The sequence below is a fragment of the Eutrigla gurnardus genome (assembly GCF_963514095.1).
Source record: "Eutrigla gurnardus genome assembly, chromosome: 15".
Lineage (NCBI taxonomy): Eukaryota > Metazoa > Chordata > Actinopteri > Perciformes > Triglidae > Eutrigla > Eutrigla gurnardus.
In genome coordinates this window covers 9,040,621-9,065,895 of record NC_139938.1, presented here as the reverse complement: position 1 = coordinate 9,065,895, position 25,275 = coordinate 9,040,621, and the positions used below count along the sequence as shown (strand labels likewise).

General features: G+C 40.2%; 2 protein-coding genes across 3 annotated transcripts; one reads left to right on the top strand and one right to left on the bottom strand.

Moving 5' to 3' along the window:
- Positions 1-1,502: 1,502 nt before the first annotated feature.
- LOC311025420 (transcription factor Ovo-like 2) lies at positions 1,503-5,370 on the bottom strand. The gene is made up of 3 exons (XM_084028313.1): positions 5,281-5,370; positions 2,218-2,407; positions 1,503-1,877 (listed from the first exon to the last, which is right to left on the bottom strand). The coding sequence occupies exons 1-3, from the start codon at positions 5,335-5,337 to the stop codon at positions 1,555-1,557; spliced, it is 570 nt and encodes a 189-aa protein (XP_083884439.1). The 5' UTR covers positions 5,338-5,370; the 3' UTR covers positions 1,503-1,554.
- Positions 5,371-12,572: 7,202 nt separating this feature from the next.
- LOC311026190 (uncharacterized protein) lies at positions 12,573-24,548 on the top strand. Of its 2 annotated transcripts, XM_084029577.1 has the most exons (13): positions 12,575-12,769; positions 14,620-14,791; positions 16,442-16,622; positions 17,357-17,405; positions 18,174-18,525; positions 19,554-19,663; positions 19,744-19,792; positions 19,883-19,925; positions 20,119-20,161; positions 21,064-21,132; positions 21,716-21,782; positions 22,843-22,900; positions 23,211-24,548. In XM_084029577.1, the coding sequence occupies exons 1-13, from the start codon at positions 12,765-12,767 to the stop codon at positions 23,255-23,257; spliced, it is 1,245 nt and encodes a 414-aa protein (XP_083885703.1). In that variant the 5' UTR covers positions 12,575-12,764; the 3' UTR covers positions 23,258-24,548. The 2 variants fall into 2 exon arrangements, with proteins under 2 accessions (XP_083885704.1, XP_083885703.1); XM_084029578.1 differs by lacking the exon at positions 21,064-21,132 and having other exon boundaries at positions 12,573-12,769.
- The last annotated feature ends 727 nt before the right edge of the window (positions 24,549-25,275 follow it).

Genomic DNA, 25,275 nt, shown 5'->3' with positions numbered 1-25,275 from the left:
TTGTTTCCATCTGCAAGATGTATCTGAGTCTTCCCTGACTCATTCAGTGTTTAATGTGCTAGAAGGTAGGTAAAGCATTGCTCATCCAGTATCAAAGCTTAGTGGTCTTCATTGGGACCCTTGGGTATAGAATCAACTTCCCGACTCTTCAGTAGCAGCAGCAGTGCTGTGCAGTGTAGAGAGGGTAACTGATATGGTGTTAACTGGGACATAACCAAAGTCTCTTTGTCTCAACTAGAATCTATACGGCGTAGTAGACCTGGGATCTGTCTGCTCATGTGGCTCCAGCTTCGCTAGCAGAAGAAATACTGGTTTGAACAGGGAGCAGAACTGTGGGATGTGCATAGATGAACCAAATAGAGCCAGCTCTGAAAGAGTTCATAGAACCTGGAGTTACAATACAAAACTAAGGTTGGCAATAATGACCATGATATTTGTATAATACCGGATGGAATAATGGACCACAGTGTGAAAGGTGTGAGCATACATAAAGACAAACTTAGTGGAGATGTAGGGTTGAAGATATGTAGCATATAAAGGCTTATATCAGGCATTGACATAATTCAGGCAGAACATTAAAGTCACGCTTGTAAAGTGGTGAAATTGTATTTTGCATTCAAACGAATAGTGCTCTCTGGCGCATCGCTTTGTTGCAACTACGGGAGCCGTTATGTACCAAGAAACTATGACAACATGTCATCCAATACCCCTTCACCAGTATTCTTTCAGGTGATGAGGTTGATATTTCAAACAAGTGCGTAGTTACTGCTCAAGCAAGATAGTGGTTTTTGTTGCCATGTTTATACTGGTTTGTTTTTGGTAGCCTTCCATTACTATGGCGTAGCCTATAGCATCAGCTAACAACTAGACACACAACAAACATAATGCGGTGCTTATATTGCTCTACAACACTGACTGTAAAAGGCGAGAGGTCGTGTCCGAGACGTCCAAACGGGCGGGTGAAAAAGCTCCGTAAAAGTCGCTGTCCGCCCCGGGGGAGGGCTGGTCCTGCCTGCACCCTGTGCGTCCGGAAGTGTCTCTCTCTCGCTGATTTGATCTCTTTTCAGTCACGCTGGCTCTGAATGAAATCGCATTTAGGTGTTTTGTCCCTCTCCGGCGGTTATAGTCTTCAAAATGGCGGAACGACATGGAAGCCTCTTGAGGACTTACCCGTCCAATGTAAATACAAATAAGAAACTCTTTGCTTACGAGGATAAATCAGATTATTGATAAATCAGATTATTGAGGTAATTATACACTTATGAGGACCTATTTATGAATTAAGATATTGATTTTAGCTAATAAATTACTTAAAACGTTACACACTGTCCCTTTAAAAAAAAAGACATAGAGAACAACTTTTGATCCTTCATTTTTATTTTAACAGTAAACAGTGCAAGAAAAAACACTAAAAGTAGTAGTTAAAAAGCAATCGAATCAACTGCATAAAGGTATAAGTGTGACACAGCTGAATACAAATTCAAAAATGATTTTCAATCCTGAAAGGCTGATGGAAAAGCTACACTACAATGTAGTTGTGAGTTAGACTGAGTGCTACATGTAGTATGCAGGGGCTGAGTACAACAAATAGGGGTTGAGTTTACAGTCTGCTGAATTAAAGCTGCTGTTTTCATGGGCCTGGCGGCGGTAGTACCTCCGGAGGGCAGGACTGCCAGGGTGGCACTGTCTCACATGGAGGAAGTACTCATCAGGGCGGTTTGAGGTGAACCCACAGTCTTCACACACAAAGATCTTGGAGCGTCTCTGGCGGTAGGCATACTGCTGGTGAACGCCGTGAATCTTCCTCATATGGGACTCCAGGGAGCAACGCTGCGTGAAGGCTTTCTCACAGAGCTCACATTTGTAGGGACGAATACCTGCAGAGGGGGGACGAAACAGGGTTGTTGGTTCCTGCGCATGTTCAGCCTGGTCTCCCAAAAATTGACCTTCACACATAACCTGCATTGTGAATTATAGTTTGATTACGTTCGCTCTTTATGTATTACAAATTAACTTCAAATAATCCATGTAGGTAGAAGGTCTGGGTGGTGGACAGGGCAAAACCGTAAGAACCTCATAGTTCTTAACTATGTAGTTTAGATGTCTAAACCTTAAAGACGTTGCCACAGTGTATTTTCTCAGAAAGTTTATAGGCTGCAGCAGTGTTTGTGTGTGTATGTGTGTGTGTGTGTGTGTGTGCGTGTGTTCCTTGCATACCTGTGTGTGTTCTCATATGTCTCTTGAGGTCGAAGGTGTCGTTGAAGCCTTTGCCACAGAATCGACATGGATGTCTCTTCACCAGACTGTGGCACTTCAGGTGTCGAGTCAGCATGCGCTGCAGAGGGAAGATCTTGTGGCACACTGAGCACACAAAGTCCCCTCTGCTGGGGGAGGACCGGGGACGGGGCTGGTAGGAAGACAAAAAATATGACAATATGGATAAAACTCATCAATCAGCATCAGGGGTTTTCGTTGCATTACACAAGTTTTGTCACAATTCAGCATCCATACTTTCATTTTATATCATGATGGAGGATATGCTTCATGATATATTTCAGGCTGAGAGTGTATTCTGTGTATTATGTGTTGATTCAAATCCAATCATCACCGACACACAATGAATCTTGGGATAAATTGGGGCCTGAAGGATCCATCAGTTGGACCCTCTGAATCAGGAAAAGAAGGCTGTATTCCTAGGCTACATTTGAAGGAGTCTTTATAATTTCACAGCATTGTCAGCTGCTGTGACGCATTCAGACTTCAAACGCAGCCTCTGAGGGATGGATGCTGAACAAAACAGCCTTTAAAATGATATATTACAATAAGAACAATTGCAATTGAATAAGCTAATGAAATGTTCAGAACTTTTCATTTGATTCAGTTGTAAATATATTTCTAAGCAGCAGAAACACCAAATAATACAAAATAATCAAAAACTACTAACAATTAGCAATGTGGTAAGTTTCCTGACTCCTGAACACAGTGTAGCCACTCCTAAAAAACCCCACCCTAAATGCTGCTGACTTCCGAAACTACAGACCTGTATCTCTTCTTTCATTCCTCTCTAAAACCTTGGAACGTGCCGCCTACAAACAACGGTCATCCTATCTCTCACAGAACAACCTCCCTTGACCTGATTCAATCAGGATTCAGGACTGCTCACTCCACTGAGACGGCCCTCCTCACAGTGACTGAGACCCTGCGAGACACCAGAGTCCGTTCTCATTCTCCTCGACCTATCTGCTGCATTCGACACAGTCAACCACCAAATCCTCCTCTCCACCCTGGCTGAATTTGGCATAACTGACTCTGCTCTAACCTGGTTCACGTCATACCTGACAAATCACACCTTTCAGGTCACATGGAATGGCTCTATGTCCAAACCCTGTTCTCTGGACAAAGGTGTCCCTCAAGGCTCAGTACTAGGACCGCTTCTGTTCTCATTATACACCAGATCACTGGGCTCTGTAATCACATCAAATGGATTCTCCTACCATTGTTGACACCCAGCTGTTCCTCTCTTTTTCCCCAACCTCTGACACCCACATTGCAACTCGCATCTCGGAATGTCTGGCAGACATCTCTGTCTGGACAACTGCGCATCACCTCAAGCTTAACCTGCATAAAACCGAACTCCTCTTCATCCCGGGGAAAGACTGCCCTCGCATGGACCTGTCGGTCACTGTGGAGGATATCACAGCATTGCCTTTGTCAACTGCGAGTAACCTGGGTGTAATCCTCGACAACAAAACCAACGTTAGATTTAGGCAACAAAACCAATGTTAGGTTTAGACAACAAAACGAATGTTACCTTTAAACAACAAAACCAATGTTAGGTTTAGACAAAAAAAAAACCATTAGGTTTAGATAAGGAAACCAATGTCAGGCAACAAAACATTAGGTTTAGGGAAAACCGTCATCAACACGTCACTTCACAACAACACTTTGGGACATGCAGTGTCCAACACTGAAAGTCCTGTGTTGTTGGACCCAATATTTAATACTACCTCACTAGTTCTGGATGTTGCATAGTCACATGGATGTTTTTAAATCATGTGTTTACATTGGCATTTTCTTAGTGATGAGAGACACGAAAGAAATGCACAATTCATACCCCTGAACATGAAATTTGTGAATTTTGAATTTAGTGATGACCTGCCATGAGACTGTGTTTACAGATTTACGAAGTACGCCTCTACCTCCATAGCCCCTGTCAAAGTCTTTACTAAACAATGTCTCAGCAGAACAGCTGCATTCGCTTGTTCCCCTTTTCCTTTATCTCTTCAGAGTCTGTTTCCTTCCTTCCTTCTTTCTCAATAACACATCTGTAACCCTCCTCCACTGCCAGTTCACTTTCTGACCACTCAATCAATGTTCTCTTCTACCTGTTAAAGTTCTTCCTCTCACAAACCCTAAATCCATTCAGTGAATAAATCTAACTTCTTTTAAACTGTCCCTTTCAGCACCTGACTAGGTCTGATTAAACAGTTGCAAATATGCTCTTCGTTGTTGCCCTTTGGCTTTCTGTTCAACTACTCTCACCACTCTCCTGCTATTCAGCGATACCTTCTGCTTCCTCTTTCTGCCAGATATGCTGACATCCATCAATGTCATACAAACTGTGTTTGCCATTGTCTTTGATCTGATACTGTGGCTTCTGCTCTGTTCTGTTCTAGTTCCAAGTCTTCTGGAATCCCGCATGATGTTCATTTAGTAAATTATGGTCCATTTAGAGTCAAATAGGCCATAAAGCAGAGGATTTTTTAGGGCGAGGCTAACTTATGATTGACAGGTTGCTCCCACAACCTCGCTATCGTCACTTCCAATGCAATTAGCTACTAAGATGATTTCAACACAAGTTGACCTTAAATTATGAAGCTAACTTTGTTAACAGCTTCCCACCAGAATCCAGATGGATCCAGATCCAGTGAGGTTGCTGCTCAGGGTGCTGCTTGTGTTCATTAGATCCACCCGTCGCTCCTTCACAGTCCAAATATGGTGACTTCCTTCACCGATTGCAAAGAATTCCAAGATGGCGAAGGCCAAAATTTAAAACCGCAGTCTGTAAACCGTGAATACATGTATGAGTCTAACACTAAGCTGCTGCCACCATGGACACCAGTCCATGTTTTCCAGTCCAGTCCATTTCCTCCAATCAGTTGTTTGTCGACTGTCAGCTGCTCTGTTCACTAGCTGATGGCGGTTATCAATACACAGTAAAAAGTTGGGTGAGCATTGGTTAACTTGTTCATATTCTAGCAGCAACTCTACTGACCTTACCTTTGCTCTGCTGACCAGTGCCAGTGAATTGGGATGGTAGAAGGAGCCCCGTAGCATTAGTGTAGGCCAGTCTGGCCTGAGGTCAGACCCTGGTCCTCCTTGTCCTGCCAAAGGTCCTGACAGTCTCAGTCCTAAGGCAGCTACTGACGGAGACACACCCGCAGACTGCTGGGTGTCAGGACGGCAGGGTATGTGTTCCATAGAGAGTTCATTTGCTAAATGGGGAAAAAGGGAAACAATTGTTTGCTTTATGGGTAAATAAAGAAGGTCAAATGTATAACAACATAAAAATGCATGTGTATGTATATGTATATATATGTATATATATATATATATATATATATATATATATATATATATATATATATATATATATACACAAATGTAACCCATAATATAACCCATATTAAAAAAAGGTGCTATATAGATACATTATTTATAAAAATTATATTATATTATAAAGAAAACACAACACAGCTTGACAGGGATAAACTAACCTGGATGACACTGCTTAGTAGGAGTATCTGAAGATAGTGTGTTATCTTCTTTCCACTGCCATGCTCCACATGTCCCACGTTTTTTTTTCACCAGGAAGGATCTCGGCATCCTTGGACTTCTTCCTGTCTGGGTCCTCGTTGATCTGTCTTCTGTCTCACCCTCAGACTCTGATCCTTGAACCCACGCTGCTTTTACTTTTATGGTGACAACCACTTTACCTCCCACCCTTAGCAGCTGACAACCTGTAGCTACAGTATCCTGGCAGAATCACAGCGCTCATTTCCATACCTCTCTTTGGGAAGAGTGGTGAAGGTTTGGAGGGAGGGGGAGGGGGGAGCTCAGTGTTTTGACTGGAGTACACCTGTGTGGACTGTGCATCATTTTAACTGGTCCCCCACTGGTTTTGCATGTCAGGTAGTGAGAATCCGGGGAGCGTCACATTCAAGTGGCCCTTGGCATGCAAATGTTCCCCCGGACCAAGCCCTGGCCCCAGACAAAGGGCCCGGTCTGAGTAACAGGAGCAGGTAGACATCAGCCACAGCCTTAACTGCTACGTAAATTAGCCCTCCCTCTTCTGTAGCCCCTCTCTGTTGCTATTGTTTGATGGGAAAATGGAGCTTCTAGGAATGCAAACAAAAGCCATTCACACACATTCAAGCACTGGCTCATACATGATGGTACCTTTCACCACTCTGTGCATGCTGGGATATGCTGGCAACAGACCCTGAACAGAAAACAGTTGACTAAGATTGTTGAATGTGACTGACAAACCTCGTTTTGTAAAACTTTTTGGTTGAACAATACTTCGCTCTGCTATAAGTTGCCACTCCTCCATATGAATGCTGTCATAATGTTAGCTAAACTGTTTACATGCTATATCTGCTAACATGCTAATGTTGCTAAAGTTGATCAATAGTGTTTACTATTATAAAATAGCCTACTGAGAATGTTACTAATTTATGGTTATTAACTCTGTCATTGATTTATCTGTGTGTGATAAACAGGAGAAAACTGTTATGAAATGGGCTGCAAAGAACAGAAATCAGGATGATTTTGTCAATGAGTTTAACGGCTTTAACCATCAACATTTTGCTTCAAAGGAAGTTTTCTACGACGGATGCGACGACCACTCCAAAATGGTCTACAAATGCTTTTTCAAACAATGTCTGTGTCCTTTGGTTTGTTTGTTTGTTTTCTGGTGTGGTTTTGTTTTCTGAAAATGCACCTCTTTGTTCTCTCTTTCTTTTTGAGAAATGTTATTAGTTTGGTAGTATTTTGTATTTTTTTAAGGAATGTTTCTGAGTTTGTTTTTATGCATTTGGGTAATGTAAACGCTAAGAAAGTAATCTTGTCTAATTGTTTGCAGTCAGGAAAATGAACTGCATGCATCTTATTTCACTAGACTACATGGAAAACACAAATGCTGCTTGAGACTAAACCCCATCATGCAAATAACAATAGAGGTCACTCCAAGAACACCAGGGGATCATGTAGTACAAAGTGTACAGTAGCATTAACACACTGCCTTATTCAGCCAGTGTTTCTTCTTCCCACATTTACTTTGTCCATGTTGGCAACCTGACGTGGTCATCACATATCTCCACTCTGGTGGGAAAAGCATGTAAACTCTTCAGGAAACTGGGAACATTACAAACTGTCATGTGATGTTCATGGTCTAGGACAGGAGGACTCGACAAACCACCAGAACATCATTGGTACCATCTACCAGCATCAGTGATACAAGAGTAGTATTTTGTATGTGGAAAGGTTTGCTTGAAAAATATTCATCATTACACATTACATTGTGGATTGTGGTCAGAAAATGTCGCAGCCAGAGCCAACATCAGAATCAGACAGAATGTCATTTAATCCCTTTATTGTATTATCAAAGTTATTTGTTTGCTTGATTGTTGATTTGAGTCCAGTGTTTTGGTTCATTTGATACATTAGGCTTCTTAAATGAAACAATTTGGTTTAGTTTTTTATGGGTGCACAGGATGTTGTGGTGGATCAGCTACGGAGTGTTAAAAGGTTTGTCTCATTATGCTCGTTGGAGATGAACTGCATGTTGTCTGGTAAATGGGTGAGATCGGGTGGCAGCAGCAGGAGGCGGAGACTAAAAGCTGCGGTCCAGTCAGACAGTTTACCGCAGCGTTCAAAGAATCAGGAAGTCACAGAAATAGTTACATCCTGATATGGCTACCTGAAATGTGTTGACCTCATTCAAAATGATCTATATCTTTCTATCATTTGTAGCCTCATAAAGCACGTTGTAATTGCTCATTTATTATTATTATTATTATTATTATTATTATTATTATTATTATTATTATTATTATTATTATTATTATTATTATTATTATCAAGCACACAAGATATGGTTGTTAACAGATTGAATTCATTCATTGCACAACATGAGACTAACTACCTACACTCTAAAGTTCAAAAATTAGAATTACACAGGAATTAGCATTTTCTACTATAAGCGGTGTTTGTTGTTAAAACTAAGAGCCAATAAGCTCTTTGATCAGATTTCCCATCATGCCCTGGGTCTTGCAGTCATCAAAGAGCACCCACAGCGCCGCAAATTTGTGAGGTTATTATTGCCCAAGTGTGCATGATGTCAAAGCACAGCAGGCTCTTGTGCCCAACTAAGAAATGAACGTAGTCATGGTGACGTCACCATTTTAGGATTTGATCGTTGAATAGCATCCACCCGTCACTCCTCCACAGTCCAAATATGGTCACTTCCTTCACTGGTTGTAAACATTCCAAGATGGCGACGGCTAAAAGGCTGAACTCGAGGCTTCAAAATCAAACGTCACCATGACTATGTCCACTTCTTACAGTCTGTGCCTCTTCAACATCCCTTTCTAAAGATGTTTAGTGCCAAACAACCTCGTCTGCCCTTGAGGTTGGAAGGTGGCACCTCAATCACATTACAGGGAGAAACTCTTGATCATATGAATCAGTGTTGAAATGGAGTCATTGATATGAATCTGTTCAGTGATACTGTGTGATGACCAGTAGTGCTGCCTGCGGAGACTGTTGACTTTACTGTGTGTTGTTGCCCTCTGAGCTGCTCTCTAACTGTATGTAAATCACCAGCAGTATGGAAATGAAATGGTAAAAAAGGCAGCTTCACTTTTCTTTGTGCTCAACACTAAACTGGACTTCAAGAGGTGCAATCTGATTCCCAGCTCTGTGTCCGTGATTTATGATTTCACATAAATCATTAAAATAACTTAATTCGAAGGAAAGTCCTTTCTTCCTTCTGATGTCTTGATGTGATTGTATGATCATGGGTAAAAAAGTGATTTGGTCTACAACGGACAAAGCAAAGAAGTACAAAGATAAAACAAAATTTGAAGTTGAAGGGAAATCATAGATTCCCCCAGCTGAAGTGCAAACCACGTTAAAGTCCCAACATGAAGCAATGTTTTTGGCAAGTGTGCCTGCAGGCAGTGTAGGTAGACAGAAAGGTTGGAGATATGTGATGCCGGTCACTGTTTTTATGAGTGGAAATTATCATGCATGATGTAGTCGCTGTGTTACAAGGAAATACAGCGTTAGGCAACAGACAGAAAGCAGGAAAAAATCTATACATGACCATGGTGAAAAATCAAGTGGCTCAAATGTCTGCCCGAGCCCTCCTCTGGAGGAGGAGTCAGACAGTGACGAGACACACACCGACACAGAGGGTGCTGCAGCAGCGTGTATGAGCACACACACACACATATCACTAATAGGGAGGTCATGCAGATACACGATCTGATGAAATTCCCAAATTGCAAGCAGCAACTATTCGCCTTTCTACAAATCCGTCACAAGAACCTATTTTGCCAATTGCTGTCGACGGTGCAAAATGGACTTAATGGTAGATAGCGGTGCAACTATTGGTGCAACTATTTCCACAGTAAAAGCTATATCAATTGTCACATGCACAACAGCAATTGTTTAATGTTAACAGCTCCTATCCACACCGTTGCTGTGACGTTGAGTTTATGGTCTCATTCTCTAGTTTCAAGTCTTCTTCAATCAAGCACTATGTTCATTTAGGACATTATGGTCCATTTAGAGTCAAATAGACCATAAAGCAGATGCTTTGGGGGCGGGGCTAACTTGTGATTGACTGGTAGCTATCAATGCAGCTACACTTTTTTAAATAATTGCACTGCGTTTAATGTATTAAGCTGTGTTGTGTTCAGCCTTGTAGGCAGTAGGAGAACGAAGTACAGAAGGAAATGACTATTTAAGGGATGCAGCTAGTTATTGTAGTCTTCACTCACCCATCCAAATAATTGAAATCAGATGTTCCAATCACTTCCATGATTAGGTATCCTTCCACCTAGGCATGCAGACTGATTCTACAAACATCTTTTATGAAATAAGTTGATCAAATGCATTTGCCCAAGAGTCAATGTAACATCTACCATTAAAACAATCAGTGAAAATCATACTGACAAAATGACAATTTTTGTTTTGCTAAACTGTGGCATCCTTCATCTAAAGTGTATATAGTATATATACTATATATAGCCTATATATATATAGTTTGTTCGAGCAGAAATAATGAAGTTGACAGTTCTTCTTTCATTGCTCAACGCTAAGAGGAAGTGAATAGGTATTGTGTGCGAGGCATGTATGACTTCCTGCCTTCATAACAATCAACAACAATGCTTTATAGTTTAAACTAGCTTCAACATTTTGAACCTTAATTGTTACTATAATAGTTCAAAGCAGCTTTCATACTTGTAAATGTAATCATTACTTTAATGGTTTAAAGCAGATGTAATATGTTTAACTTTAATATACTTAAATAGCAGGTCTGTCTATTTGAGATGGTTCGGCTACCCTTCAACTGTCCTTCACTAGCCCTGAGCCATATACTGTAAAATGTACAGTTACTACTACTTCTACTACTGCTGCTGCTACTGCTACTGTGGGTGGTGTGAAGCTGTTCCTCATTTTTACATTAAATTCTACTATTACTAGTACTGTTTCTAATACTGTTTTGAATCAGTTCTTTTACAGACCTTTTAATTACAACTGATGCTGGTGATTTTCATTCTTGGTTTCAGCTCAGCCTTTGACACTGTTGATCCTACTGGATAACCTTGAAAGTGGTTTCTATCTTAACAGTTTTTTCCCAGTAGACATGGATAACACCTCCTCTGACCCGCTGGGTTCCCAAAGGCTTGATCCTTGGCTTGTTGTTATTTTGTATATGCATGCTGCTACTGGGACAGATCATAAACAAAAAATAAATTCACTACCATTGTTATGTAGATGACTTATACATCTATGTCATATTCAAAACCGGTGAATGGCAATTATATGCATCTTTTATCCTGCCTGTCAGATTTAAAACCTTCCCCATTTAAATGAAAATAAATGTCAAAAGTCCATCCCTATTTTACAGAACCATCTTGGATCATTGTCTTCAAATGTCAAAGCTGCAGTCAGAAACCTGGGTGTGATATTTTACAGCAACCCTTTAAATACATTTAGCAGATGCTTTTGTCCAAAGCGACTTACAATAAGTACATTTGTCGAAAGAAAGAAACCACAACGTATCATTGCTGATAAAGTAAGAGAGAAAAAATAGAAACAAGTGTTATGTCATCGTCTGAGTAAAGTAGTAGGTGTTCAGCAAGGATACCTAAGTACAACAGTGCTATGATTTAAATAAATAATAATACATATTATTAAATATAACGAGCATCTTGGGTCTTTTCTCTCTCTCCGCCTGTTCTTGAGAAGGTCATCCAATGCTTGTATCTCTTTTCATTTAGATTATTGCAACCCATTGTACTCAAGGTTGAGTCAAAAAGCTATCTCTCCTCCAACTGGTAAATAAATGCAGCTACTCTTACTGGCCAGCATTCAATGAACTAGTCGCCAGCCTCCCCCAGACCAAACCCTGGCCCTGGAAAGGCCTTGACGTCTTCAGGCACTTAGCCGTCAGCCAGCAACCTTCCTTTTTGTCCTTCGGAAGCGGGGTTGTAGACGGGGAGACGTTGATTCTCCAAGCTACCCAGCAATCCAAAGTCTCCGCTGCCTGGCAACTGAGGGGATCAGCTGTTAGCGCCAAGGCCAGTGGCAAGCCGGGGTTCCTGGCCAGGTCCAGTGTCAGGGGATCCCAGTCAACGCCAAGCCAGTTATGGTGTCAGGGCGCCCGGTTCACGCCAAGCATTTTCCTGTGTTGAGGTCCCACTCCACATTTCGCCAGTTCCTGGGGGATGCCAGCTCCACATTTCCTGTCGGGGGTATGCCCAGTCGAGACTACACCCTATCCCAGTCTGGTGTCTGAGTCCCTGCATTTCCCCTCATGTTCCTTGTGTCATCCTGCCTGTCTTCCTAATGTCTTACTGGTTTGTCCTCAGTAAGTCAGTCAGTCCTGTTTGATTATTTTTCCTTTGTACTTTGCACTGCCTGTTCCCTCAGTTTGTGTTGCCTGTTGGTTTTTGCACCAGGTTTTCCTTTTTAAATCTTGTATTTTGTTGAATTTGACCTGTCTGCACCGTGTCTGCATTTAGGTCCTCTTTTGAATTAAAACAGTGACTCACACAAACACAGACTCACACAGACATAGACACAAAACAGGGCACCACTTGTAATAAAAACTCCCCGGCTCCCCAAATGAACCCACCTGTAAGGAAGGAAGACAGCGGACAGACAGCAGACAGACAGCAGAGCCACAGGAAGACAGAAAAGGGGGAGGTGTGAAAATAAAAAATAAAAAAAAAAACCTGTGAAAGAGACGAGAACAGGAAGAGAGAGAAAAAACGTCTAGGAAATGAGATACAAAGGCAGAAGTGCAAGTGGTTGGTGTTAAACGCCGCCATGAGACGATGGAGGTGCTCAACATCTAGCGGCAGCTGGTCGGACTGAATAGAAAACGAATGTACTGGTGAGAAGAGGATTCAAGCTGATGACAAGAAGCATATTCTTAAAAAGCAAGTGAATCTGACTACAGCTGAAATATGAGGTGAGTCATTTTTTAAATAACACTGATCAAATTAATCCACTCAAAATGTTGTTTCTCTATCAAATCATTTTGACTTTGTTTCGGATAAATAAAGTATGCAGAACAGGCTGTTGCTTCACTGTCAACTCTACACTTGACGTTGGTCAACGAGGCGTTAATAAGCGCTTTAGTTCTGCTTTACGTCTGGAGCTCACAGACAAACAAAATATAAATGAACATCACAGCTGGATTATCTGTATTTCGCGATAAGCCCTAAAACAGATTTTAAGAAGTTGGTTTGTATCACTGCAGGTGAGATAAAGTAGTCCATATTAGGTAGCATTGTGCTGAACACAGGAAGTGGTCAAAGCCGTTGTGGCAGGAAGTAAAATCCTGTAGTTCTCACAGGCTGCAGACTCTGCAACAAGTCACCACGAATGAATCATAAACATAGAAATAAGTAAATCCGCAAACATGAAAAAAATTCAAACTTATCAAGACAGATACAATTAAGTCTCGCAAAGGCCTGAAATAGTCCATAAAATATATGAATAATCTTTGTCTGGTAATTTTACACTGGTTGAAGTATTATTATAATGGTATGAGGTACTTCCACTTTACTTTATACTTCTACCTCACTACATTTCTAAAAGAAATACTGCAGCATGTTCAGATTTTGTGTGCTGTGTGACCTGTTTAAAGGTGTATGCTCCTAACTCAACTCCACTTCCAGGTTCAGACAATCTACATGTACAGTCAACAGTTGTTTAAACAGCCATCTACTCAGTAACAGCAGGGCAAGAGCACTACATTTACAGCACAATACATTGATAAAACGTGTTTTATTATGTTCGATCATTTTTTTAATTCTGGGCAGGTCTTACACATTGAACTTTAAAAAGATATGATGCATTGTTACAGATGATCCTACCCGAAAGTATTAAGATATGCTGAATTGTTGTTGCTTATATCTATGTAACAATCATCAAATAATATCATATAATTGATCAGTGAAGTGTAATTTTTAATGCACGATTCATACCAGGAATGTAAATCTACAAAATCCTTTATTAACAAAAAAGCCAGTTCTCAAATGTTATATGTTAATTTAAGTACCTTCCTATGAATAAGATGCAGTCTAGGCCTATACAGTCAAAATATTATTAAATCAGGAATTATTATTACTTGACACACCAAGGGTGTGTCTTTAGTCTCCACCCTGGTGTTTTGTGGTTTGCATGTTTCCTGTTTGTCTGGAATAAACAGATGAACATTTAGCCTCCATGTCTGAACAGACAAATCAAAGCTTCCTATCAATCTCAGGCCAGTTTATTTACAAACCTCCTGTGTCCCCCATGGGACTAATTTTCAGAATAAATCTGTACGGTAGTCGAGAGATAGAGACAAATACTTTTTTTCTGTTTTAATTGTGCCATTGTGCCACACATATGACGTGTGTCAATTTAAAACATAATTTTACATGTCATATAACTGGTCATATAACTGGTGAGGTATAGGATTGTGAATAGAAAGACATCCAAAAGTGTGTTTAGTGGCGTCTCTCTGAAGCTTGTCTCTCACTCATTCTTGCGTTGTGTGAGACAAGAGATGTAGTTTTACAAAATACGTAATACTATGACAAATATGTGTAAATTGTGTTACAATTCAAACAGGATGAAAACATTTTTTGTCTCTTGCCGTTGACTACTGTGTAAGGAACACGGGAAGGGGCGGGATCCTAAATATCCCCACCAATCGACATGCAGTCACTGTTTGACTGTGACTGTTTCATGAACTGCCGTGAGACTGTGTTGTTCGGTCTTGTACTCTGCATCTCATCATCGTTTCCTCATAACTTCTCCTTCCTACAGTGAGTCCAGTATTTGCCAGGTCAGGTCAACAGTCATGATGTATGATGACGCCAATAAGCGCTGGGTGCCGGTGGGATCTGATAGTCCTTGCTTCAGCCGCGTCCAGATCTACCACAACCCTGCGGCAAACACCTTCAGAGTGGTGGGCCGCAAACTACAGGCCGACCAGCAGGTACAAGACAAGCGGACACACATGTAGAGTCTCTCTGGTAGATGGTCACACACGCCAAACTTTGGCAATACTTTGTTTGCATGTAGAGTTTCTAAAAGTTCATCGAACAGATTTCTGAATTTTTGCTGCATAATCTTGTGCAATAAAAGCTCAAAATATCAATCTATGAAAATGGAGATCACAGCTTGTTCGTACTCTTTAAAATGTTGCTGACCTGCCGCTGCACTGCATTGTGGCTTCTTACTTCCTCCCTTGACACTTCATAGCACAAGTGAGTTTTTAGCTGTTGATCTTTTCATCAATGCTTAAAGAGAACGGTGCGTCAGATAGGTGCAATGTAGAGGTGTGGGTATCGATTGCAATCAACTACCCCTCTGCTCACTCGGCGGAGTGCAAAGCCATGGTAACATCGTTGGCCTCGCTCAGAGGCTGTTAACCAACACTATTATAGGAGCAAAGGAAGTTAGAAGGTGGCTGGCGGTACCACAATTTTATATTCTGCAGCTCACATTACCGCAGTTTCAGAAGCATGTCGTGGCTTGCAGACAACATAAGCACTCAGGTTTAGACAACAGAACCAACATTAGGTTTAGACAACAGAACCAACGTTAGATTTAGACAACAGAACCAACATTAGGTTTAGACAACAGAACCAACGTTAGGTTTAGACAACAAAACCAAGGTTAAGTTTAGACAACAAGACCAACGTTAGGTTTAGAAAACCAGACCAACGTTAGGTTTAGACAACAAAACCAACGTTAGGTTTAGAAAACCAGACCAACGTTAGGTTTAGACAACAAAACCAAGGTTAGGTTTTGACAACAGAACCAACGTTAGGTTTAGACAACAAAACCAAGGTTAAGTTAAGACAACAAGACCAACGTTAGGTTTAGAAAACCAGACCAACATTAGGTTTAGAAAACCAGACCAACGTTAGGTTTAGACACTTCATAGCACAAGTGAGTTTTTAGCTGTTGATCTTTTCATCAATGCTTAAAGGGAACGGTGCGTCAGATAGGCGCAATGTAGAGGTGTGGGTATCGATTGCAATCAACTACTACCCCACTGCTCACTCGGCGGAGTGCAAAGCCATGGTAACATCGTTGGCCTCGCTCAGAGGCTGTCAACCAACACTATTATAGGAGCAAAGGAAGTTAGAAGGTGGCTGGCGGTACCACAATTTTATATTCTGCAGCTCACATTACCACAGTTTCAGAAGCATGTTGTGGCTTTCAGACAACATAAGCACTCAGGTTTAGACAACAGAACCAACATTAGGTTTAGACAACAGAACCAATGTTAGGTTTAGACAACAAAACCAAGGTTAAGTTTAGACAACAAGACCAACGTTAGGTTTAGAAAACCATACCAACGTTAGGTTTAGACAACAAAACCAACGTTAGGTTTAAAAAAACCAGACCAACGTTAGGTTTAGACAACAAAACCAACGTTAGGTTTAGGCAATAAAACCAACGTATCATCACCATATCGAGCAATTTTAAAGTCTAATGCAAATCAAGCATGAACAAAATAAACTCACAAATGATTATATATTTGAATCAATCATCTGGTAACTCTGTTTTAATTGTTACAGTTATTCATGACCTCTCAAATCATCAGTACAGTCACTCTCCTTCCTGTTCATGCCAGGTGGTGATCAACTGTCCCATTATCAAAGGGATCAAGTATAATCAAGCCACCCCAACCTTCCACCAGTGGCGGGATCCCAAACAGGTGTGGGGGTTGAACTTTGGCAGTAAAGAGGATGCTGATCTCTTTGCCAATTCCATGCTCCATGCATTAGATGTTCTCACTGCAGCGGCTGGCACAGGTACATACAGCAAGAAGGCACACTCACACTAGGCAATCCTCCTGTGTCCAGGCACATTTTACCTCCAAAGTCCAGTTTGCTTGACTAGTGTGAGTGCTCCGTACTGTGCTTGCACGAGCACAGCTCGGAATATGTAGAGACGTGACTTGCCAGTAAAGTTGCAGTAAAGTTTCTTTGTTGTTCTCTTTTATGATGACTTTGAGAGGGGCTTATTGGAATCTACATAAAACCTAATGCTTGTGTCGTATTACGACGTGATGACGTATGTTCAAGAGGAACATGATGACGTATGTTCAAGGAGAACTTAAGCCCGCTTGGGACTGGGGCGGGGGAGCAATCATGCTTCAGCATGGTGAGCCTACTGTGAGTGCAGCCATATCATGTGTAATTCATGGAACCAGCTTTATGGTCTATTTGACTCTACATGGACCATAATTTACTAAACCAGAGGAATTGCTATGGTCAGTAGAGAGAATGCAGGTAAAAGGCTCTCCAGCATCGACTTCAAATTTCAGAACCGGAGGTTGCTGCTTGTTAATGAGCAATATCAAGTTCATGTACAAATAGAAATGTTATCATCTTGATAATACCTTCTACCATGTATATGATGATGAATGTGAAGCTCTAGTTTAGTTGGGGATTCTCTGCACCATAACCCTTCTGTTATCTGCTGCTTTCTTTTAAATAGCCTAGATTCAGATCATCACACTTGTCGAAACATTGTTTTTACTCAGGTCCGACTCAAAATGGACCCTCTGCACAGGAGCTGGAAGAACAGAAGAGGTACTGTGAATTTGAGGCTTTTTTTTTCTTTAAAGAATGGACTGCTCTGTTGATCAGTTTTTTCAATTAACTTTGAACATGTTCATACAAGTATGAAAACTGTCACCAAAGTCCACGTTTTTTTCAGATTGCTTGTTTGTTTTTTCTTTTAATTAACTTAAAGACCTGATAATCCTCACATTCAAGAAGCTGAATCACCCTGCATATGCAGCCTGTGTATGCTGTTGTGTTTCTTGTGGTTTGATTGAAATGATGAATCAGCGAATCTGCAACTTCTTCCAGTACTAAACATAATACAAACACTGCTCAACCTGATCATCTGAAAAGTAAACTAAAAGTGTTTCGAGGGAAATGTATTTTTGTTGTGGATTCCATTTAAATTAGACGTATCACAAATTCTACAGACTCTTTTGAGTCTGTAGAAGTCCGTGTAGGGAGGAGGTCTGGGTAGTGGACTTTGAACCAAGTAGTTTTGTCATGTCCTTTGTTATGTTTAAATTTCATGGACATTTTAATCCAAACCATGAGGTTTTTTGTATTACCAAATCTAACCAAGTAGTTGCCTAAATCTAACTTATTGTTTTGTAATCTAAACCTTACTAATTTGTAGTAAACCATTAATCTGGAAAATGGTTTGTTGTAGTATAATTGAGTTGTATGGGAATATTTAGTTGGAGACTGGGTTGCACTTTTTAACTGTGGTAAAATCATAAACATGAAACTACTTTTAAAAGCCAACATTAGAATGATCTGTAAATCTCTGTCCAGACTGGAGCGCCAGAGGCAGGAACAGCAGGAAAAGGATCGGCTGGAGAGAGAGAGGCAGGCCGCCCCTGCTCCCCCAACTCCTCCTCCAACTGCTCCTGCTGCTCCTCCTGCTCCTCCTGCTCCTCCTGCTCCTCCTGCTCCTCCTGCCCCACCAGCACCACCACCACCCCCAGGCCCACCACCTTCCTCAGGACCATGTCCACCTCCACCTCCCCCTCCACCACCTCCTCCAGGGGGTTCGGCCCCACCTGCACCACCTCCACCCCCTGCTGGAGGAAGTGGAGGTGGAGGTGGCGGTGGAAACGATCTAGCAGCAGCTCTGTTGGGAGCCAAACTACGTAAAACAGCCAAGGTAATGTACAAGCATTTCTCCTTTGTGTACTTCATCAATGAAATTACCATGGTGCTCTTGACTGTTTAAAATATGTAGCAGAGATGGGGTAACAAGTCAATATGGCTTAGTATTGCAGTATTTTGTATGGCAATCATATTGATAGACAGACGCCAAGTATTGATTTTGTATAATATAAACTATTAATATTGCCAGTATTGCAGGAAGTTGGTCAAAACAAATGAAGTGTTGGTCAGTCAGTCTGCTTGACCAACCAACACATTTTGCTGCATTAAAAATTAGAGTGAGATGAACCTAGCGAAAACTCTATCTGATTACATAAAACATGTTGATAAACTGCGTAATTTAAAATCATAACAGTTAATATATCAGAATATATATTATGGCAACACTCATTTCGTGTTTGCATATCGTAAAATGTTTCAAATTGCAATAAGACCATATCTTGACTTAAAGGCTGAGTAGGTGATTCTATTCATAAACCCTTTATGTAATATTACTTGAAATCCTTGTAACATACCAATAGCAATGAATATATTAAATGCTCTGACATAAGAAAAAAAAAATGTCATCTGTGTCCATGGCAGGACTGTAAAAACCCTGTCCAAACAAAAAAGTTGGACTGGAGAAAATAATTGGATGGCCTGCCTGTCTGTCAATGCACTATGCCAATCTTGAGCACTTGTTTGGCGTTGACAGCTGTGAACTGAGGTCTGAACGAAGGGGGCGGGACTTTTATGGTTCTGTTTATGCGTTCAAAGTTTGTTTTTTCCAAATTACCTACTCTGCCTTTAAGTCTCGTGATAGTATCGTATCATAACTTAAGTCTTGTGATAATATATTTCATGACTTGAGTCTTGTGATAATATTGTATTATGACTTAAGTATTATGATAATGTCATTGTGATAATATTGTATCGTATGGTCTCTGGTGATTCAAGTTGCACCAATGATGGATGTTTCCATGCTATGCAACTAAATGAAAGAGTGAGTCAGTTGATCATAGTGGAGGGATTTTGTGTATCCAGGATGAGGAAGGAGCATCAGGCTCATCCCCAAAACCAGCATCCTCATCTGGTGGAGGTGGAGGTGGAGGTGGAGGTCTAATGGGAGAAATGAGTGCTATGCTTGCTAGGAGGTAAGTTCTTACTTCAGGGATATGTACACAGATCTGTATGCGATGATTCTGAACATCTATAACACAACTATTCCAAATAGGAGGAAGGTTTCTGATAGTCCTGCTCCAAAAAAGGTTGAACCCAACAATGTAAGTCTCCTGTCAGTGATTTCTGTAATATTTGTACAATGAGCAGCATGATTTAACCTTTGAGTTGATGATGTCTGTTCATGACTACAGGAGGATTCTGACTCTTCACAATCAAAAATCTCAGGACCAGGAGGTGAGTACTGTCACAACTTTAGACTTAATGCATGCTTTCCTTTGGATTAATATGTTCTCAATCCCATAGTACAAAAAACTGTGATTTCTAACAGAAGCACTGGATCCATTTAGGAATAAAGCTTCCTATATATACATATCTATTGCATTTAATGTGATCTTATGTACAGTAATTTATAATCATATTTCATCAGACATCAACGGAAAGCCCAAAGATAAATTAGCTACCATTCCAAGGTAAGAGACTGATCCATGAAGTTGATTGTTATGCTGTGTTCACACCAAACGTCAAGTGAATGATGCATTCATGCCGGGTGGCACGGATGATGCAAATAACCCAACACGAATGCACAAATTAATTTTGTATTTGCGCTAGTTGAAATATTTCAACTCAAGCCAGAAATGAAAAAACCCTATCAACGTTGAGATCCTCCTCCTGTCGTCGCTGAATCAGAAATGGAGGAAATAAATGTTGTCTCCTGTGTCCGTGGTCCACCAGAGCTCTACGATAGTAGCTCATATTAGTCCGGAGACCAGACCAGACTATGTGGAGAAGCCAGAGACTGTCTATGGTACAAACAACGAGGTAGCTGCTGTAATTATGTATAAATTACCTTATTTGGAGTGTTGATGGAGCAGCTAAAATGTTAGCATAGCACCCATCAAGCACCCATCAATCTAGACCTAACAAAGCCTGACATAAGACTTTTTACAACTCATCATCACAGATTAATCATTTATTTTGGGTTCATCAAGCTGTAATAAACCAGCTGATGTGTGTTTTATAAGATACAGTGAATACAGCTTGGTGAAATTCACTGAGCACCTCTGAATGATGTTATGAACTCAGACAGGTATCTGGGACTTCACAACATGTAGAAAAGCAGCAATAGTCATTTTTTAGCCATGACTGATTAAACTTTGTTGGTGTCTACATGGAGGGAAGCCTTGCCTCATCTCCGGCACAGCTAGCAAATAAACACAAATGACCCGGTCAAACTGAGAAACTCGCTTCCCTTTTGGTGTGAAAACAGCATTACATCATGTTCCACAGTCAACCATCATATCTAAGACGCCCATACAAATTCAAACACTCAATCAGCAGCTGCCTTAAAATGATCTGCATGTTTTTGCTACAGGCCCAAATCCTTAACCACCAATCAAAAGGGCGCCCCCCCTTCTAACTCCACCACAAGCCCAATGTCCAGGTATCTGTCCTCACGTGTCCTCAATGCTCTCTTCTTTGTATGCTGACTGCAAACCAGTGGAAGGAGCTCTGCACTGGTATCACTGCTGGTTTCATTATTGGTGTGCTGCTGGCAAATGTCTCACTGCAACAACAAAAACACTCCACATTTGGTGGTTTCTGTCTGAAGCTGTAAAGAGACTGAAACTGGTTTCTATGCTTCTCTGGTCACAGTCTTCTGCTTCACTGCGCCATGTTAGCCTGATAGAGCCCTGCAGCTGCATCTCATACACGTTGTACATGAGGGGAGATATTCATAAAATCTGTGTTAGCATTGGACTCTCATCAGTCTTTTGTCAAGCAGTACAGGACAGTATGCTACTTTCTGCTTGTAATGTCTTCATAAAGACTTGAAGATGTCATTGATCTAGTTGTAAGCAGTTGTTGGGATGGTGGGAGATCTATTCACTGCTTTATCTGCAGCCCGTCTCCTTCTTTCTCTCACTCTTCTGAGACTTCCTACGACACTTGCAGTGCTTTTGTTCTTTCTGACTGAAATTAAGATTTTCTTGATATCAAAGAGTAAACGTTATTTAATGTCTCAGAATGAAGGTAGTGAAGAGCAACTCAGATGCTGCAGGAAGTGATGGTGATTTGGAAAGAATCAAACAGGTTGGTTGCCTTATTTGAACTTACAACTACTACAGTAAAGCTGTGTGGTACCCCTGGTGAAAAATAAATATACAAGGTATATTAACTGTTAGTATACTTGCGTGTAGTTGCACACACTAATCATCAGAATACTTCAAGTGTGTCAATAACTAGGTAACTTGAAGTTTGCTATTTTGGAACAATAACTTGTATCAAGTGTATGTTAGTTGAATTAACTAAGTCGAAAAGCAACATTTGAAGTGTATTTAGTGAACTTTCATGAAATGGACTTCAAATATCCTAAGTACACTTAAGTACATAGCCATGTATGTACTAATATACATGTGTGTTCAATAAAATCCAATTTTGTTCTGTTACGAGTACATAAAAATGTAATTAAGTATATTGCTAATATATATGTGATATACCATTAATATATTCTTGTTTTACTAATAGTATGCTCAATTATACTTCTGGCTTATTTTATTTTATTTTTTAAATGCAGTGCATTGTTACAATAATAATTTTTAACATATATTTTAAAAATATACCAAAAATATATTTAGTTTTTTTACACATAACTTTCACTTATACTTATATAAAGTGTACTATAGTATAATAATTATTCTGAATGTGTGTTAAATATTTTTCCATTTCTTTGGTATATATGTGTGTGTGTGTGTGTGTGTGTGTGTGTGTGTGTGTGTGTGTCTGTGTGTATATAAAGCTATATATATATGAGCTTTCTCATCCCAGAATGTTAAATTTGAATTAATCAAAACCCGCAGAATGTTCTCTGTGGGGCATAGGAAACGTGGCTGTCATTTATGATTAACAAAGATGTTAATAAACAATGTGATGGTGTAAGAACCTGCATGTGTTTCCTAATCGACCAGGGAGTGATGAAATTGACAGCACAATGGACTGCAGATGCAATGTTCTAGCTTTTTGTCCAGGATGCCATCTTTGAGATCGTCATTACGGAGTCTTAAGGCTGTTTACTGATATAATGATTGACTTTAATAATGTTAAACCTTTTGATAACATGGTCTAATGGTGTTGCACATGTTTTTATTTGAAGGAAATTCTTGAAGAAGTGAAAAAGGAACTTCAAAAGGTGAAGGAGGAAATCATCACAGGTGAGTCCGCCCATTGTCAAGAGATTGATTTATGAAGTTTCTGTAACGGATTGAAGGGAAACAAAGGCCCCAATTCACTTCTTATCAGCTGAAAACCAATGTATGTGTGCATTTAGTAGCATTGTTGATTGATGCAGGTCGAAATCTTGATCGTGTTAAGTTAAATTCAACACAGTGTTATAATTACACGTAGTGCCTGCCCTCTAATGGTTAAAATGAGGCTATTGCAGTTGCATTTTGCTATTAGCTGATCTGGAGTCAGGTGACGAGGCAACTTTAGTCACAAACGCACTCTGTTTTTCTCTTCCAGCACTGATCCAGGAGCTGCAAAATGCTCAGCCAAAGACTGAAGACTAAAAGACTGAAGAATGTATCAAGAGAATAATGAATATATGTTTATCATGCAATGATTGGGCTTTTTTTAACTGATTGTGCTAAATTGTGCTATTTTTACAAATGTATTTATCTTAATTTATCATTGTGTCTTCTTCATATTTCCCTGAGGTACATACTGGATTTCTGAGGCCAATATGAATATTGGTATTCAAGGGTAACACAAAAAGAAGGTGTTTAACGGATTGTGGTCACACAATGTACTAACGAGGACAAATTGCATTGGAAAAATTCTTCCAGGTTTCTCTGATGGACAAAAGTTGTACATGAGCTCAAATGTATCTTTAGCACTTCTGCACCACAATCTCTTATTTCCCAGTACATTACATGTAACAGGAAGATCAACAAACTCCAGCTTACCTCTTGTAAGATTCGAGAGCTGCTGTGCTCATTTATCTGCTCACATCTGCAGAAAAATTATTACTGCAATATTTGAGTAATCGTTTACAGGTGGAGGAATGACTTTGTAAATGTACTAAGTTTGGAGTAAAAGTCTTAAAAACGTATTTTAAATGTGCTGTAGATGACGTTGTTAATATTCACCTGCTAGATGTAGAAGTCCAATTAATTCACAACACAACAAGTTCTTGCCAGTTTGCTGCTGGACCCTCATATTCTATAGTGGACTGAGACTCAGACAGACTGAAACTTAGACAGACTGAGACTCAGACAGGCATGTCAAGTGACGAAGCTTTTCATGGTGGAATAATTAAGTCATTTTACATTAGTTATAGATTTAGGTAACTTTATGGGTAGTGTTTGTAGATTCATGTAACATAATCTATTGTAATCTTAGGATATAGCTGATCTAAGGAAACATTTAGCTTGTCATCTGAGCAGTGGAATAGTGCAGGACATACACTGGTATACGTCGTACCTTCTTACTTTTCATTCAGCATTGGGTTTACTCACTTTTAAAGTCATGTTGACATGACAAATGCCTTTTTAAGCCTTTTGGATGGTAAATGGTAATTGGACCTGCAGTTATATAGCACTTTTCTAGCTTATAGCCACTCAAGGCGCTTGATACTATACATTCAGTCTCTTTTACGCATTTACACACATTCATACTGATGGCAGAATAGCTGCCTGCACATCCACACAATCACACGCCGATGGCACAGACTTCAGGGGTAATTTGGGGTTTAATATCTTGCCCAAGGATACTTTTGCATTCACTTCTGAGTAGCTGAGATTCAAACTGTTGCTAAGGTTGATCAGTGGTGTTTACCATTATTAAATATCCTACTGAGAATTGGGCTAATATGTTTGGTTATTCTTATCAATGTATCATGTTGTGTGAAAAATACAATGTTTCAGTCCCTAGACCTTAATCAGATAAAGATGGAGAATTAGGAAGTTTCCAGACAAATTTCGTCAGCACCTCCTCAAGTGAGGCCAGCCAATCAGGGACCATCTGCTGTCAGGTAGTAAGCATGGGCCGTACATAAGAGGTGGAAGTCACTTTTGGTTTCTCGCAATTAAAACCGGCCGTCAACATGGATTTGTCACCTGTTAACAAAGTTAGCTTCTTAATTCAAGGTCAACTTTACATCTAAGTGTTAAAATAATGTTAGTATTTGCATTGGTAGCATGATATCGACAGTAGTGACGTCGTTGCAAAAACCTGTCAATCACAAGGAATCCCTGCCCTAAAGTAGCCCCCTTCTTTTTGATGTATTTGATCCTAAATGGACCATAATTTACTAAGTGAACATCATGCTGTATTGAAAAAGACTTGACGCTAGAGCTTGAGAGCATAAACTAATGTTTACAATGTTTACTGAGATAATAAATCAAGTGAGAATTAGGGCCATTTTCTCATAGACTTCCATACAATCAGACTTCTTTTTGCAACCAGAAGAGTCGTCCCCTTGTGGCCAATAGTGATAATACAAGTTCAAGACATTCAGTATTGACTTCACTTTTTAGAACCAGAGGTTGCCTCCTGTTCAACAAAACTAAAAAGAGCAAACACATTA